The sequence below is a fragment of the Lissotriton helveticus genome, chromosome 1_1 (genome assembly GCF_964261635.1).
Source record: "Lissotriton helveticus chromosome 1_1, aLisHel1.1, whole genome shotgun sequence".
NCBI classification, from domain to species: domain Eukaryota; kingdom Metazoa; phylum Chordata; class Amphibia; order Caudata; family Salamandridae; genus Lissotriton; species Lissotriton helveticus.
In genome coordinates, this window is record NC_136057.1 from 1,280,563,026 (window position 1) to 1,280,578,700 (window position 15,675).

The following is a 15,675-nucleotide window of genomic DNA, read 5'->3' on the forward strand; positions in this document are numbered from 1 at the left end:
ATGCTTTTCCATGGCGGAAAAGCCGCCGTGGAAAAGCAGTTTTACACAACCATCATAATATGGCGGACGGTGTCTCATAGACACCGCCTGCCATGTTATAGCTTTTCCGCCGCGGTCGGAAGCCGACCGCGGCGGAAAAGCGGCGGACGGAATTCCAGACCCACCAGCCATCCTAATTTGGCGGTGGGTCTTTGGAGCCTCCGCAGAGGATTTTCCGCCTCCTCCGGGCCGGAGGTGGCTTCCGCCGGCCCGGAGGAGGCGGAAAATCCTCCATCCTAATCGGCCCCATAATGTGGTCATGATGTGATCATGATGATGCATCGAGGGCCATGTATGGAGGGGGAACATCCTTTTCAACGCGGATGTTACCCCGCAGTGCCTTTACGACGCGTCCTTTACAACGCAAGTCGTAACCACGACTTGCGCTGGAGGGCGCTAAAGGATAAAGAATAGTATATTTACTATTCCAGCACCTTCCCTACTATCCACGGGGACTGGTGTTAGAATAGTAAATTATACTATTCACTATCCGCGCCCCCCTAACGCAAGTCGTTGTAACGACTTGCGTTGTTAAAGACGCGTTGTAAAGGCACGCTTCGAAACGGTACGCGTTGTACCGTCATACATCCTGTATGGAGCAAGGAGGGTGGGTGAGGATGGGTGCTCTACTCTGTAAAGTATTGAGAGGGGTATACTTAAGGTAGTGTTGCAGTGAAGAAACTAGATCTCCTCCTCACCACAGAAACATGATTCACAGAAACCATTTGAATGCAGTGCCCCAGGACTGTGTTCTCACCCCACTCACAGACAAGCTAGAGGAGGGGAAGGAGTTGCTACGATAGCACAAAACACCTTCATCTTCCCTGAGGACCTGTCTAGCAAACAATTCAGTCTCCACTCAAGAGAACTCCTGCACTCGCGTGGAGGCCTGACCTCAAACGCCTCTTTCAAGAGCATCTCACATATCACTGGCCACTACCTTAACACAGACTTCCAACTTGGTGTGCAAATTAGCAAAGTCTCCTCACTTCCGGTTTTATGTCCAGACCACAAAATACTTATCTTCCAGTCATGGCCCTCAACCCATAGCACACTAATACAACTCACACAGATTGCAGATCCTTTCAGTCAATTCCTTTTTTAGTTCTTGGGTGCTGAAGCAAAAAATTCGGGGGCCCTCAATCTTAAAACCCTTTAGGACTTTCCACTACATAATGGGTTTGCAGAAAAAAAAACACCTCTTGGACATACGTGGCTAGTGTTGGTCAAACAAAGAACTTCTATCTGATGTCTTGTAGACCATAGTGACGACAACCTCAAACAGCTCATCATTAACAAATCCCCTCACTCCCTTCTCAGCACACTTCCCAAGCGCATCACTCAGGTCATGGAATCTGGTGCTCTCATCAATATTACTGGACCCTCTTGTTCTGATCAAAGAAAATTGCTGGAAGTTGGAAATCACACCAGTCACACTTGTTCCTCATAAAAAAAAGCAATCTCGGAAGTCACAAAATAAGATTCCTTCGGCGAGGCACTAGAAGCATTCTACAGCCATCTTTATTCATCCATACACTACTTCTTCCATCAATCACATTTACTCTGCTGCATCTGAGGCACTTTCTTAAAGAAAAAAAAGTGAAAACAATCAGATCATCCGTAGCCCTGGCCAAAACAAATCACCAACCACTATCCACCCTTGTACAACTTCAAAAAGAACAGTGTTGATAAAAGTTTCTTCATCTCACCACCATCCGATTAAAAATGGTCATGATAATAAAAGGCCACAGGCTATCCAAAAACACAGGGGACCCAACCCAGCTCCTTGCACCACAGCCAATCGGAAATCTTGGTTTGCCCTGTGACAGTATTCTTTATAACTCAACAGATCCTCATAAGCAAAAGTCAACAAGGCCCTGAAACACTCTCTCACCAATTGTTACTTCACCCACAACATTTCAAATGTTACTACCCTATTGCACACACTCTATGTAACACAACATTAATTTAAAAGAGAAAGGTAGTTACCACTCATGTCTAGTGCCAGATTGAGCGTTGCATACCATTGACACCCATCAATCGAGGATCCAGTCTCATCCCAGAATCAAAAGCAATCTAATACTAGTGTTTGTTGATCTGCAAGTGACTGCAGGATCAACCTACTAGACCTCTGTGCTGCCACAACATAACACTTGACCATCTCCTGACAGGTCTCAAATCCTCAAACCACTAACTCAAATGGTTCACACCCTTCCTGTCTGACTGTACTTAGGTCCTTATTCTGGACGGCCCAGTAAATCTCTTTTGGCTAAAAATGGCTGAAATGGGATTACACGTGATGCGGTGTTACCCGGTGCGATAATTCTAAATATTTTTTGAGAGACAAATTCAAACGGTAATATCTTGCAAGTGTGTGCCCTATAAGATGCCCACAATTACAGGGCTCATTGCAGGAACACCGATTTCAGCAAGTTATTCCCCATTCCACCCTAGCCTATATGGAATCAACTTGTGATACCACTGTAATACAGAATCTGTTTAACCAATACCCCAAAAGTAGCATCGGGTGCGATAGTACCACCAAGTTAATTTGAGCCTGTGTTTTCCTGTACTCGGAACCACCTCTTAACTGTCAGCACAGGCTCTAGAGACAACCTACCACATGGTGGTGCTGTCTGTCAAATTTTGAGATCAGCACAACAACAGTGTTTAATAAGGCAATGTACATTAAAAATGAATGATATCTGTTGCTCACACCATTATTATAGCTTTGGGCCACCTGGCTAGTTTGAACTGTCACACTTGTAGCAGTGCGATGGTTAATACTTGTTTTGGTTCTGTCATTGGCAGCGATGGCAGGGGCAATGACTGATGCAGGCTGCAGTGGCCTCCCGAGAAGGGCCTTGGCACGTACTTTTTTTTTTTTTTTTACAAATTAAGCACTGGTACCATTTCAAATACTGACCGCACAAAATGAGGGCCTTAGATTGTAAAATAGAATTGCATTCCCTAAGAGCTCCATTGCCCGCAGAGTCCAAGAAGGCTTTCATCTCTCTATACCCTTCTCCAGCCTGTATGTCAAACCTGTAAATGACCAACTTCCCTCTGCCCATTTGCATCTCCATTTCACTGCCGGTGACATGCAATCCTACCTTTTTTTCTCAGAGCCCACTAAGTCCAATTATCTGTTTCTAAGGGCCTTGGGACAACCAGGTTCTGGGTTTGGGACAGCATTCTCAAGCTAAAGGGATCAAAAACAAAAATCCGATTTCCTGGCCCACTCCAGCTCTGTAAGAAGAGGAACACGCTGTGCCCCCAACTTATTTGCTGAAATAATAGAACTCAAACGCCAAGGAGAGAAACTTTGTGGTCATGAGGGGCGCTGCATTAGCCTCAGAGCTAAGGTAGGAGCTGACATAAAAGTAATTTTTCTGCCCAGTGATCCTCATGAAAAGACTGATGTGCTCTTCACATCTACTGTAAACCACCCTGTGTTGGTCATCTCACTTGGTAACGCCCTCCTTCACTATGTAACACCCTCTCGCCTGACCTGCCCGTCCACTAACTGAGAAGAATCCAAAAGGTGCACCATGAGCCTGACTCGTCTGTGCCTCAAAAAGGCAAATAGTCTCCTGAGAAGTGTTAACTGGTTTGTTATACATGCCAGACTTACCTTCAGAAGTCTCTTCCTCTGCCTGGAAGATGACACCCTTGCCTACTCTAAGAAGCCAAACAACACACACTTGTGTTGCGCCACACGACCAATCGACCTATCCACCTCTCATAAAACGCATGTGATGCATGCTACCTAGAAAAGGTTTCTTGGCACGAGCCATCCAAAGAGACATGCTTGTAGTGACTTTTTAAGTGTTGAAGTTGGGCAGATGTCTCAACTATCCAGGGAATGAGTTCCAGAGGTCCGGCTCTTAGATTGAGAAGGTGACTCCCTTTGGATTTAAGTTTGTCCAGTAGGAACAGAGTTTCAGAAACTTTTTCTTGGCTTCCAAGGTTTCTCTAAGAAAAAACCTAACGTGAATCTAAGTTGTTAATATATTTATACATAAAAAACCCAGATAAAACCAAATTCTGTCTTCAAAGTGGAGCCGGGGAAGGAATCTTCTAGCAGGTGTGACATGGTCCCTTTTGCAAAAGTTAGATACAGTAATACAGAAACAGTAACAAAAGCTAATGTTTCTCTGTCATCATGCCCTGCTCCTGAAGTAGACATAATCTGGAAACTGACGATGCACCAAGTCTTGGGCAAAACATGGATGAACTGATAACCCTAGGGGCATTCAGTGAAGAGAAAAAATACTGTTCTTTTTACACAGTCCTACATTGTTAACAGTCACTACCAGGCATTGTAGAGTGTTGCTTTGTTTAATGACATATGCTTCAGCTTTGAAACATGTGATATCACTCTCCGGATGTTCCCTTTAATTTGTAAACAAAAAAAAAGTAAGAGTCCAAACATTTTCTTGGGAGCCCACTGATGCTGTAATTGCTGAATACCAAAACTGCCTAGTCTCGATTACACCTCATGCCTCTTTTTTCCACCTCCATAGACTTACATGGGCCAATTACGATGAGCTTTTTGACACTCATCGTCGGTTTCACTTCCGAATGCCTAATTACAATCTGGGCGGTCGGAATTGAAACCGGCCTGTCATTCCATCCGGAGTCCGGGCTCAAGGATCCTGTCTGGCAGTCGGAGACCGGCCCTTATCCCAATGGACGGCATTTCCACAGTTGGGATAACAATGCTTGGTTTCCGACAGGCTTTCCATGCCTGGCTTTCCAACATGGAAAGCCAGTCGGAAAATGAATCTGAGGGCCCCTAGCAGGGCCCCCTTCTCTTTGCGGCCACCGGTTGGGGGCCAATGGGGCATCTAGTGTGCACCCCTATTGGTCCCTGCACCATGTGGCAGACACCTTGAGGTGCCAGCCACGCTGCAGGGTTGAACACTATCTCCCATTTCTCTCTAGGAGCTTACGCTATGGCCGGTTTACGGCCGTAGCACAATCTCCCATTGAGAAATGGGAGTAGGCGACCGCAACATGTGCTGTTGCATTGTAATTGCGGTGTCAGGACTGCCGACCAGAGGTTGGTCGGTCCCGAGACAGCGACGGTGTCAGGCGGAGGCAATTCTGACCCACATCATGCTAAGGCCCACAGTCTCTATCTCACTCTGCCAGCCCGCTTCTCACCCCTGCTTTCTTTCTTTTTCACAGTCTCTCTATCGTCACCTTCCTTCTCCTTTCTTATCTGATTTTTTTCTTTTTTGGTCTGCACCAAAGTCCCAGTCCCCAAAAGAGTTTTGGAGCCTACCACCTGCAACGTCTGGTACAAATTAAGCACAGGAGCTTGTCTGACCCAAAGCCATCCTTCAAACTCCACCAGGTCTGCACTGTGCTCCACGCAATTAAGTAAATTCTACACCTCTAACATGGGGCCATGTATATACATCTCATTTCAGATCAGTGCAACCATCATCAAACTCTTTGCACCTTCCTAACAGGATGCATCTCAGCTCTACCTTCAAGGTGCTATTAAGTTACGAGTTATGCGCTTTACAAGTAAATAAACACAACCTCTCACCTTAACCATGCACTCAATAGTATATATGGGTAGCTAGGGGATGGAAAACAAATTACTCAGGCGTCTGAAATACTGACAAAGAGCATCATTTTTTGTAATTTGAAATACATTGGTATAGCACGTCATACCCCTTTGGAGATGTCATAGTGCTTGGTTGGGTGGGTGTTCTACTTGCAATTAGGCCGATGTAGAGAGCTCTGTGGTATATCACTTACATTGTTATATTTCTTCCACCTGAGTTTGTTGGTTGTGCTATTTGCATGCCACTGCTTTTCTTTGCAATTGCAGTTGATGGGCAGGGTTGTCATGTTACTCAATCGTTTGTAACAGTGAGGTTACTTGTCTCCCTGCTGTATAGTGCACTGGAAGTAAATTGTTTCATTTTTTTCCAGATTTGGTTTATGGATACTACAGACACCAGCGGAAAATTATTGAAGAGATCGACTGGTCATACACAGGTGAGCAATCCTTGACACTGGCTCTAAATAGTATGCGTTTACTAGTGTTTCAATCAGAAGTTCAGAGCCTTCTGCAGGGTGTGCAGCCAGGACCACAGTGGGGCAGTAAGAGAGCCTTTGCATCCTTGAAGACTGTTTCTGCTGCACTGCTTGCTGTGAGAGACTCAGATGTAACACTGACTGCTATCACTGTAACACTGCTCACTACAGGAGCCTCAGATATAGCACTGCCTGCTATCCACTGCTTGCTGTGAGAGACTCAGATGTAACACTGACTGCTATCACTGTAACACTGCTCACTACAGGAGCCTCAGATATAGCACTGCCTGCTATCCACTGCTTGCTGTGAGAGACTCAGATGTAACACTGACTGCTATCACTGTAACACTGCTCACTACAGGAGCCTCAGATATAGCACTGCCTGCTATCCACTGCTTGCTGTGAGAGACTCAGATGTAACACTGACTGCTATCACTGTAACACTGCTCACTACAGGAGCCTCAGATATAGCACTGCCTGCTATCCACTGCTTGCTGTGAGAGACTCAGATGTAACACTGACTGCTATCACTGTAACACTGCTCACTACAGGAGCCTCAGATATAGCACTGCCTGCTATCCACTGCTTGCTGTGAGAGACTCAGATGTAACACTGACTGCTATCACTGTAACACTGCTCACTACAGGAGCCTCAGATATAGCACTGCCTGCTATCCACTGCTTGCTGTGAGAGACTCAGATGTAACACTGACTGCTATCACTGTAACACTGCTCACTACAGGAGCCTCAGATATAGCACTGCCTGCTATCCACTGCTTGCTGTGAGAGACTCAGATGTAACACTGACTGCTATCACTGTAACACTGCTCACTACAGGAGCCTCAGATATAGCACTGCCTGCTATCCACTGCTTGCTGTGAGAGACTCAGATGTAACACTGACTGCTATCACTGTAACACTGCTCACTACAGGAGCCTATGATATAGCACTGCCTGCTATCCACTGCTTGCTGTGAGAGACTCAGATGTAACACTGACTGCTATCACTGTAACACTGCTCACTACAGGAGCCTCAGATATAGCACTGCCTGCTATCCACTGCTTGCTGTGAGAGACTCAGATGTAACACTGGCTGCTATCACTGTAACACTGCTCACTACAGGAGCCTCAGATATAGCACTGCCTGCTATTCACTGCTTGCTGCGAGAGACTCAGATGTAACACTGACTGCTATCACTGTAACACTGCTCACTACAGGAGCCTCAGATATAGCACTGCCTGCTATCCACTGCTTGCTGTGAGAGACTCTGATGTAACACTGACTGCTATCACTGTAACACTGCTCACTACAGGAGCCTCAGATATAACACTGACTGCTATTCACTGCTTGCTGTGAGAGACTCAGATGTAACACTGACTGCTATCACTGTAACATTGCTCACTACAGGAGCCTCAGATATAGCACTGCCTGCTATTCACTGCTTGCTGTGAGAGACTCAGATGTAACACTGACTGCTGACACTGCAGCACTGCTCACTACAGGAGCCTCAGATATAGCACTGCCTGCTATTCACTGCTTGCTGTGAGAGACTCAGATGGAACACTGACTGCTATCACTGTAACACTGCTCACTACAGGAGCCTCAGATATAGCACTGCCTGCTATTCACTGCTTGCTGCGAGAGACTCAGATGTAACACTGACTGCTGACACTGCAGCACTGCTCACTACAGGAGCCTCAGATATAATACTGCCTGCTATTCACTGCTTGCTGTGAGAGACTCAGATGTAACACTGATTGCTGACACTGCAGCACTGCTAACTACATGATCCTCAGATATAACACTGACTGCTATTCACTGCTTGCTGCGAGAGACTCAGATGTAACACTGACTGCTGACACGGCAGCACTGCTTACTACAGGATCCTCAGATATAACACTGACTGCTATTCACTGCTTGCTGTGAGAGACTCAGATGTAACACTGACTGCTGACACTGCAGCACTGCTCACTACAGGAGCCTCAGATATAACACTGCCTGCTATTCACTGCTTGCTGTGAGAGACTCAGATGTAACACTAATTGCTGACACTGCAGCACTGCTAACTACATGATCCTCAGATATAACACTGACTGCTATTCACTGCTTGCTGTGAGAGACTCTGATGTAACACTGACTGCTATCACTGTAACACTGCTCACTACAGGAGCCTCAGATATAACACTGCCTGCTATTCACTGCTTGCTGCGAGAACTTCAGATGCAACACTGACTGCTGACACGGCAGCACTGCTTACTACAGGATCCTCAGATATAACATTGACTGCTAGTCACTGCTTGCTGCGAGAGCCTCAAAAGCAATTTCTAATGTGCCCAGAACCCCACTCAAGAAAGTAACAAGCACTTTGACTTCAAACCAAAGGCAAACAAATATTGATAGAAGTTTGGTCGAGGATACTCACCAATAAATATGAAGAATTGATTTCACAGTGTCAGTCTAGTGCTAAGGAGGGGTTGAGGGGAAATATATCCAATGAGTCCTCCTGTCTACACTCACTATACCAGAACGTATCCTATATATTTATTAATATGGCATCCACACCAAAAATCAGTTCCAAGAAATGTAAAGTTGGACCCTAACAAGTTGCCAAATTGTCTTGACTGAACCTAGTTTAATATTAATTTTTAATCATACTAGGGACACCACCCATAGAGTGATACCTAGGTATTCCGATGTATTTTTATCTTGAGATCCCGGTAGGATAATATACAAAGTGCTCCCTGGAACATGGTTGAACCCATCCTGATTTTTAGGGACCAGGATGAGACCAAACGATGAAGCATGACACCAATAGAGTGTGTGAGGGTCTAACAAACTACATAAAGGTCTTGTCAACCTATTAGGGCCGGATTATGATGCGTTTCGGACCGCAACCGACAGCTTGCCGGTTTCGGTCCAAACCGCATTTACTGCTGTGGTCCGTGTGAAGCATTAGGATGCTTGCAGTCAGAGGCAGCAGTCAGAGGGATCGACCAAGCCTTTCCGACAGGCTCATGGAGCCCGTCAGTTGGAAACTCCCCATAATCCCTGGACGGTGTTTCCAGTGTCACAATGATGATGCCGGTTTCCGTCAGCCTTTCCATGTTGGCCTTTCTGTCATGGAAAGGCTGTCAAAACGAGACATTGGGGGCCCCCTGGCCATCTGCATCTAAGAGGTGCCTGCCACACTTTGCAGGAATTTTCACTAACCGATTGTGCTGCGGGCCTTAGGGTTATGTTATGTTATGTTAGGGTTCATTTATAGAGCGACTATCACCAGAAGGTCTCTAAGCAATGCAACATAAATCAGAGGTCCAGTATCCCCACGCGCAACTATTCACGGCCTGCATCAGAGTGGGCTTAACTAAACACCTCTGTATACAGAAGGGCTTTAAGTCTCCTCCTAAATGGTAGTAGCCTGCTTTCCTTGCGCATACCGCCAGGCAGTTTATTTGAAATCTGGGGAACAGTAACAGAGAATGCCCAGCCCCCCAGGGTCGTTCTTTTAAAACGTGGGCAAGATTCTGATGACCGAAGGGTGTGCCCGGGAACATAGGACCTGAGGCGATCGTTGAGGTATTTGGGTGCCTCTCCAAACTGAGACTTGTGAGCAATGCACAGCCCCTTGATTTAACCCTTTGCTTAATGGGAAGCCAGTGGAGCTGCTGCAGCAGAGGAGCAGCAAGGGCTCTTCTTGGCAACCTAAAAATCAGCCTTGCCGCATCGTTCATGACCACTTGTAGCTTCCCCAGAAGTATATCTGGAAGCCCAATGTAGACTGCATTGCCATAATCTATGTGTGACAAGATTAGTGTCATCACGACAGTCCGCATAGTAGAGAAAGACAACAAGGTCACCTGTTTCCAGAGTTTCCGCACCAGGCCAAAATAACTCCCTACGACAACAGATACCTGTTTTTTAGGGATAGTCCAGCTTCATGCCTAGGCTCTTTACTGCTAATACAAGGAAACAAGGGAACCCAAAGGTAATCCAATAGGGACCTTGGGCGGTAACTTATTATAGAGAACAGTGGACCCTAGTATTTGAAGGATCGGAATAATGATAGGCATACACTATCGGCCACATGCATCAAGTGAATTTGGAGTCGCAAACGGTGCGATTCGGAAAAATCAGCCGTTTGCGATTCCAAATTCACTTTTTGGGATGCAGGAAACAATTTTTAAAGAACCGCATTTTTTTGCATTTCCAAAAAATGCGATTGCATTTAAGGAATCGCATTTGTGCGATTCCTTAAAAGCAATGCATGATTTTTTTTTTAAATTGCGAATTAGCAATTAGGGGGTGCAAATTACCACGAGGTTGAACCTCGTGGTAATTTGCGAAAAGTTATGGAAATGCCCAAAAATGCTTTTTTTAAACTTTCATGTTACAGACACACATGTCCTTAGGACATGTGTGTGTGAAACATGCACTTTAAAATACATTTCAGGGGTGCAGGGAGGGGTCCTTTGGACCCCCCTCTGCACCCTTGCAATGCATCAACAAATTGCGAATTCCAAAAAAAAGAAATGCAAAACGGCATTGATTCCTATGGGCCTCGGGGCCCATAGGAATCAATGTGATGCCATTCCTTAATTGCGATTCGCAATTAAGGAATCGCAAATTCCGAAAATTAAGAAATCCTAAAAAAATGTAGGATTTCTTGATGCATAGGATTTTGCAATTCCTAAATTGCGATTCCTTAATTTTCGCAATTTAGGAAATGCAACATCCTAGAATGATGCATGTGGCCGTATGTCCTTTGTCCAGCCGGACAGGATTTTATTCACTGAATATGCCACTGTGGAAGGGATTCGATATGTTCAGGATGCATGATGTCTCTAGGTTGTCCATTTAGAGGATCGCTAGGTTGGGGGCAAAAATGGCCCCCATGGAAGTACCCCGTACTTGACCATAAAATTGTCCCTCGAAAAGGAAAAAGTTCTTTGTCAGGCATATTTCCAAAAGTTGGAGGATAAAGTTAGATGGATCATTATGGGGGCGTGGTCGTGTATCGAGGACTTTCTCAATAACACAGACACGATATAATAAAGCCCCAAGGTGGTGGCAATAAATCTGAAGCAGATCATATTACGAGTAGGTGGAGCCGGTGATGATGGCATAGTGCGTGAGATTTGATACAAAAACTGATTCTAGGGGTCACGAATGATGCCCTCGAGTTAGGCTTTCTATCCAAAAAGGAAAGTGAATTCCTCAATACCAAGGCTCCTCGAATACCAGTTATTTACTGCCTACCTAAAATCCACAAAAACTCTGAATCCCCCCCAGGGCGACCAATTGTCTCGGACTGTGGCTCCATACTGGAGCCCCTCGGACACTACATTGATTTCTTTATCAAGCAATTTGTCCCAGATACTATATGCTACATAAAAGATAGCATGTCGACGATTAATCTCATTGAAGAACACCCATTTGATCCCACATCCAGCACCATGTGCACACTGGATGTGGAATCTCTTTACACCAATATCCCCCAGTTCGAATCACTTCGTGTTATTGAGAAAGTCCTCGATACACGACCACGCCCCCATAATGTCCCATCTAACTTTATCCTCCAACTTTTGGAAATATGCCTGACAAAGAACTTTTTCCTTTTCGAGGGACAATTTTATGGTCAAGTACGGGGTACTTCCATGGGGGCCATTTTTGCCCCCAACCTAGCGATCCTCTATATGGACAACCTAGAGACATCATGCATCCTGAATATATCGAATCCCTTCCACAGTGGCATCGCCCTGTGGAAGCGGTATATCGATGACATCTTCATGTTATGGACAGATTCCCCTAACTCACTTAGCCAATTCCTTCATTGGCTGAACAACAACAGTGGGGGCCTTAAATACACACTCGCCACAAGCAAAGAGTCAATGCCCTTTGTCGATCTGGAAATCAAGCACAGTGATGGCCGTCTCACAACAAATCTGCACCGCAAGCCCACAGAGCGCAACACCCTGTTGAATTACAATAGTCATCATCCCGTGCCTTGAGAGACTCCCTTCCCTTCTCACAATTTCTCTGTATTTGGAGGAATTGCTATTTCAAAGAAGACTATTTCACTGAGGCAAAAACTCTGAGTAACAAGCTTAGGAAGAGGGGCTACCCAAGAAAACTTGTACGCCGTTCCTTAAAACGAGCATGGTATTGCCCTAGAGAAACCCTATTGGAACCTAAACCCAAGAAAACTCAAGAGAAACTTATATGTGTAACAACTTTCTCCCCAGCATCCAATGCCATTAAGAAAAGTATTTTGAAGCACTGGCCAGTACTGAATGCTGGCACATTGAATCTGGAACACCCATTGTTCGCTTTTAAAAGAGCGAAAAATATAAAAGACCATCTTGTACAGGCCTTCCTCCCACAACCCATTCTGAAAACCACACTCAATGATGCATGGGGCCTGCCCGTCTTGACAGGCCATGTGAAATGTGGCGGTTGCATATACTGCGATTCCACCATTGAAGGAAAAACCTTTACTTTTGGCGCAATAAAGTTTGAAAGAAAGTATTTCTCTAATTGCAACTCCTCGAATGTAGTTTATGCGATTTTCTGTCCCTGCATGCTGCTCTATGTAGGTCAAACCAGCCAGAAAGCAAAGCTCCGGATAGGACAGCATCGCAGAAGGATTCATTGCAACACTGCAAATGCCCCTCTTGTGGAATATTTCAAAGACAAAGGACACACTGAAAAAGATCTGTCATGGACTATAATTACAATGATCAAGCCACCACCACGGGGTGCTGATATATCACAACTATTGAACAAAGAGGAATTGCATTGGATACTACGAACCAACAGTATCCGAAATTGGTTTGATTGCCGAAACGTCTGAAAAAAGGTTTCTCCTCCCAACGAAATGTAATCCTAATACAAAACCAATATGCACTTATGGCTCTTCTCAACTAAATGAAACTGTTTAGCAGTTATGTACTAATTTTGTTCTACTGCACCTTGTAAATATTGTCACTCGCGATTTTTATCACACTTATGCATCACTTTCACCGTTCCAAGATGGCCGCCACAAACACGCTCTTTTATCCTGTACCAAAATGGCCGCTGCCACTGCCAGCCTTGTCCCTTTTCCCTTTCACCAACGTCCTATTTTAATCGGCCCCTCACTTCCGGCTTAAGAGCGATCCCCGCCTGCCTGATGCCGTGGATGCCATCAAGCACCCGCCCAACAAGTAAGTTAGCGCCCCCCCTATTCTTCTCATGCCCAACTTAACTACGCTTGGATCCACCCTGAAATCCTACCTTCTTTTTCCAGCGAGCCGCGATTGTCCCGGTCTCGTCAACCAGAGCTATCCCGCTCCCAAGCCGGTAATTATTTATTTTTATTCCTCCCATTCCTGAACCGGTCTTTCTGCCTAAATCGTGGGTCACCTTCTGTTCCATCCTTTTTCTAAAGGCAGGCATTAAACTGAGCACACCACTCCCACCCCCAGGAAATGTGTGATTGTGGCGCTCTCCTACAAACTACCGAACCAGCCTGACAAATGGTAAATCCAACTCCGATAAGCTACAAACCCTAATCACTGAGCTCATACCTCCAAGCTCCCATTAGCTGGCCACCCCCCGTTCACTCACCCCCACTTTGATATATCACCGCGCCGTCCAAATGTAATTATGCATGACATGTCACTCGTTCTTTCACAAGGAAAGCGCCGTTTTTAACGTGGTGGGTTGGCCTATGCATTACTGTCAATCCTTTTTATCAAATCTCACGCACTATGCCATCATCACCGGCTCCACCTACTCCTAATATGATCTGCTCCAGATTTATTTGTCAGGTCCGCTCCACAGGATCCGAGTGATGAATATAAAGCCCACCTCCAAACGTCACAAACACTCTGACTTTGAGTTACCAGAGGATTTGAGCCATTAGGTGAGGGGAAAAGTAAAATAACAAACAGGGAAGGGAAGGAAGGGGACAGCTGGGAAGGGAGGTACCTGTAACGACAGAACATATAAAGGTAAGGCCACCTGTCGTACAACACCTGTAACAGCTAAAGTATAGATAGGTAGTCTGAATACCTGTGAGGAAAAAAGGCAAGTCTTTCCCACTGGTGGTTTATGGCTGTTCTCTTTGTGGACATATATGAACATGAAACCTATAAGGAACACACATAGATTAGACACATTGCATTTCCCATACACAAACACGCTTGTCACCCAAACAGAACCCTCCTCTATACCTTGAACACAGCCTATGCCTGTAGAATACGGGATTCCGTGGAAGTGTTGCCACCATAAAAGAAAACCAACGAAATGATATTGCACTAGGCAGCTGTGTACACGTCTCAATCCAGGACACGGTAGTGCGTGGGAAGCAATAACCACTGCACTCCGCTCCCTCGAGAAAAGCACCCTCTGAACACCAGGCAGTCCCCAGACACCAAGGAAAAGAGAGCAAAGTAAATAAGCAAGGGGCTTGGGAAGAAAGCGGAAATGTTCCAGTATGACACCACACACAATCCCAAGAGGACTGATCCTATGGCAACGCGTAGTTGCGACCACTACAGCGCTCCTTAAGTACTGAGCATACTGATTGTTCCATAAACCATAAGAAAAACACACAAGCGCTTGCACTGGTTGCCTGAAGCTGCGACCACCTCAGTGCACCACCTCCTTCAGGAGTATCACCCAGGTTGAAAGTAAACACAAGGAAGAGGACACGGCAACGTGTGGCATCCTACCACTCCGCTCCGCTCCTCGGAAATTATCCCAAAGCAAAAAGGCAACAAACGCAGCAGTTACTTCACTGCGCGCTCCTAGCAACAAACGGCAACGCGTGGAATCCCCACAGCGCTCCGCTTAATGACGAAGAAGACACCGGCGAGGGGCCGTTCCTACCTGACCAGCTGAACCACAGCAAACGTCCAGGACGAGCCCCTCCGCCAGCAGCAAGACGCGAACTCCTTCCTCCGAACACCGGATACCAGGAAACGGAATAACACGCAACAGGATGCGTGTCGCCCTGACTGATGTAGCCTCAGCTAGGGCTTCTGGGTAATGTAGTTCTTACCCCGTATTGAGTCTGAAGAGGCATCCGTCTCGCGGCGCGCTACACTGCAGGCGCCCCGACGAGACCTGACAGTATGCCCTCCCCTCTAGCGCCTCCTAGGACCAGGGCGCAGAGGGAACCTCCTGTGGAATGAACGGATAGCCACCGGAGCGTGGATGTTGGACTCAGGTTCCCAGGAATCGTCCTCTGCAGAATACCCCTTCCATGACACCAGGTACCAAAGCACCCCTCTCCTGTACTTGGAGTCCTTGATGCTCCGCACGACATACTCGAAACCCCCATCACACAAAACCGGAGGAGGCGCCCTGTGCCTATCCGAGAACGCTGGCTTCAGCAGATTACAGTGGAATACTGGGTGGATACGAAGCGAACCGGGCAGTTTCAGTCTGTACGCCACCGAGCTGAGTTTTTTCACCACCACGTACGGCCCAATGTATTTAGGGTGAAATATGCTGCGGAGTTTGAACCTGATGTTTCTGGTCGACAACCACACCCTGTCACCCACTGCGTACGTTGGGCCTTGTCTTCGGTGTTGAT

The 15,675-nt window shown here is 46.2% G+C and overlaps 1 protein-coding gene across 8 annotated transcripts in view; it reads left to right on the forward strand.

Annotated features, from left to right (window-relative positions):
• Nucleotides 1-15,675, forward strand: part of PTPRZ1 (protein tyrosine phosphatase receptor type Z1) — a 656,962-nt gene that overhangs the window by 171,186 nt on the left and 470,101 nt on the right. For all 8 annotated transcript variants that reach the window (XM_078680698.1, XM_078680707.1, XM_078680718.1 and 5 more), the window contains exon 2: nt 5,992-6,057. In XM_078680698.1, coding sequence (XP_078536824.1) covers nt 5,992-6,057 — 66 coding nt within the window. The remainder of the gene's footprint in view (nt 1-5,991; nt 6,058-15,675) is intronic.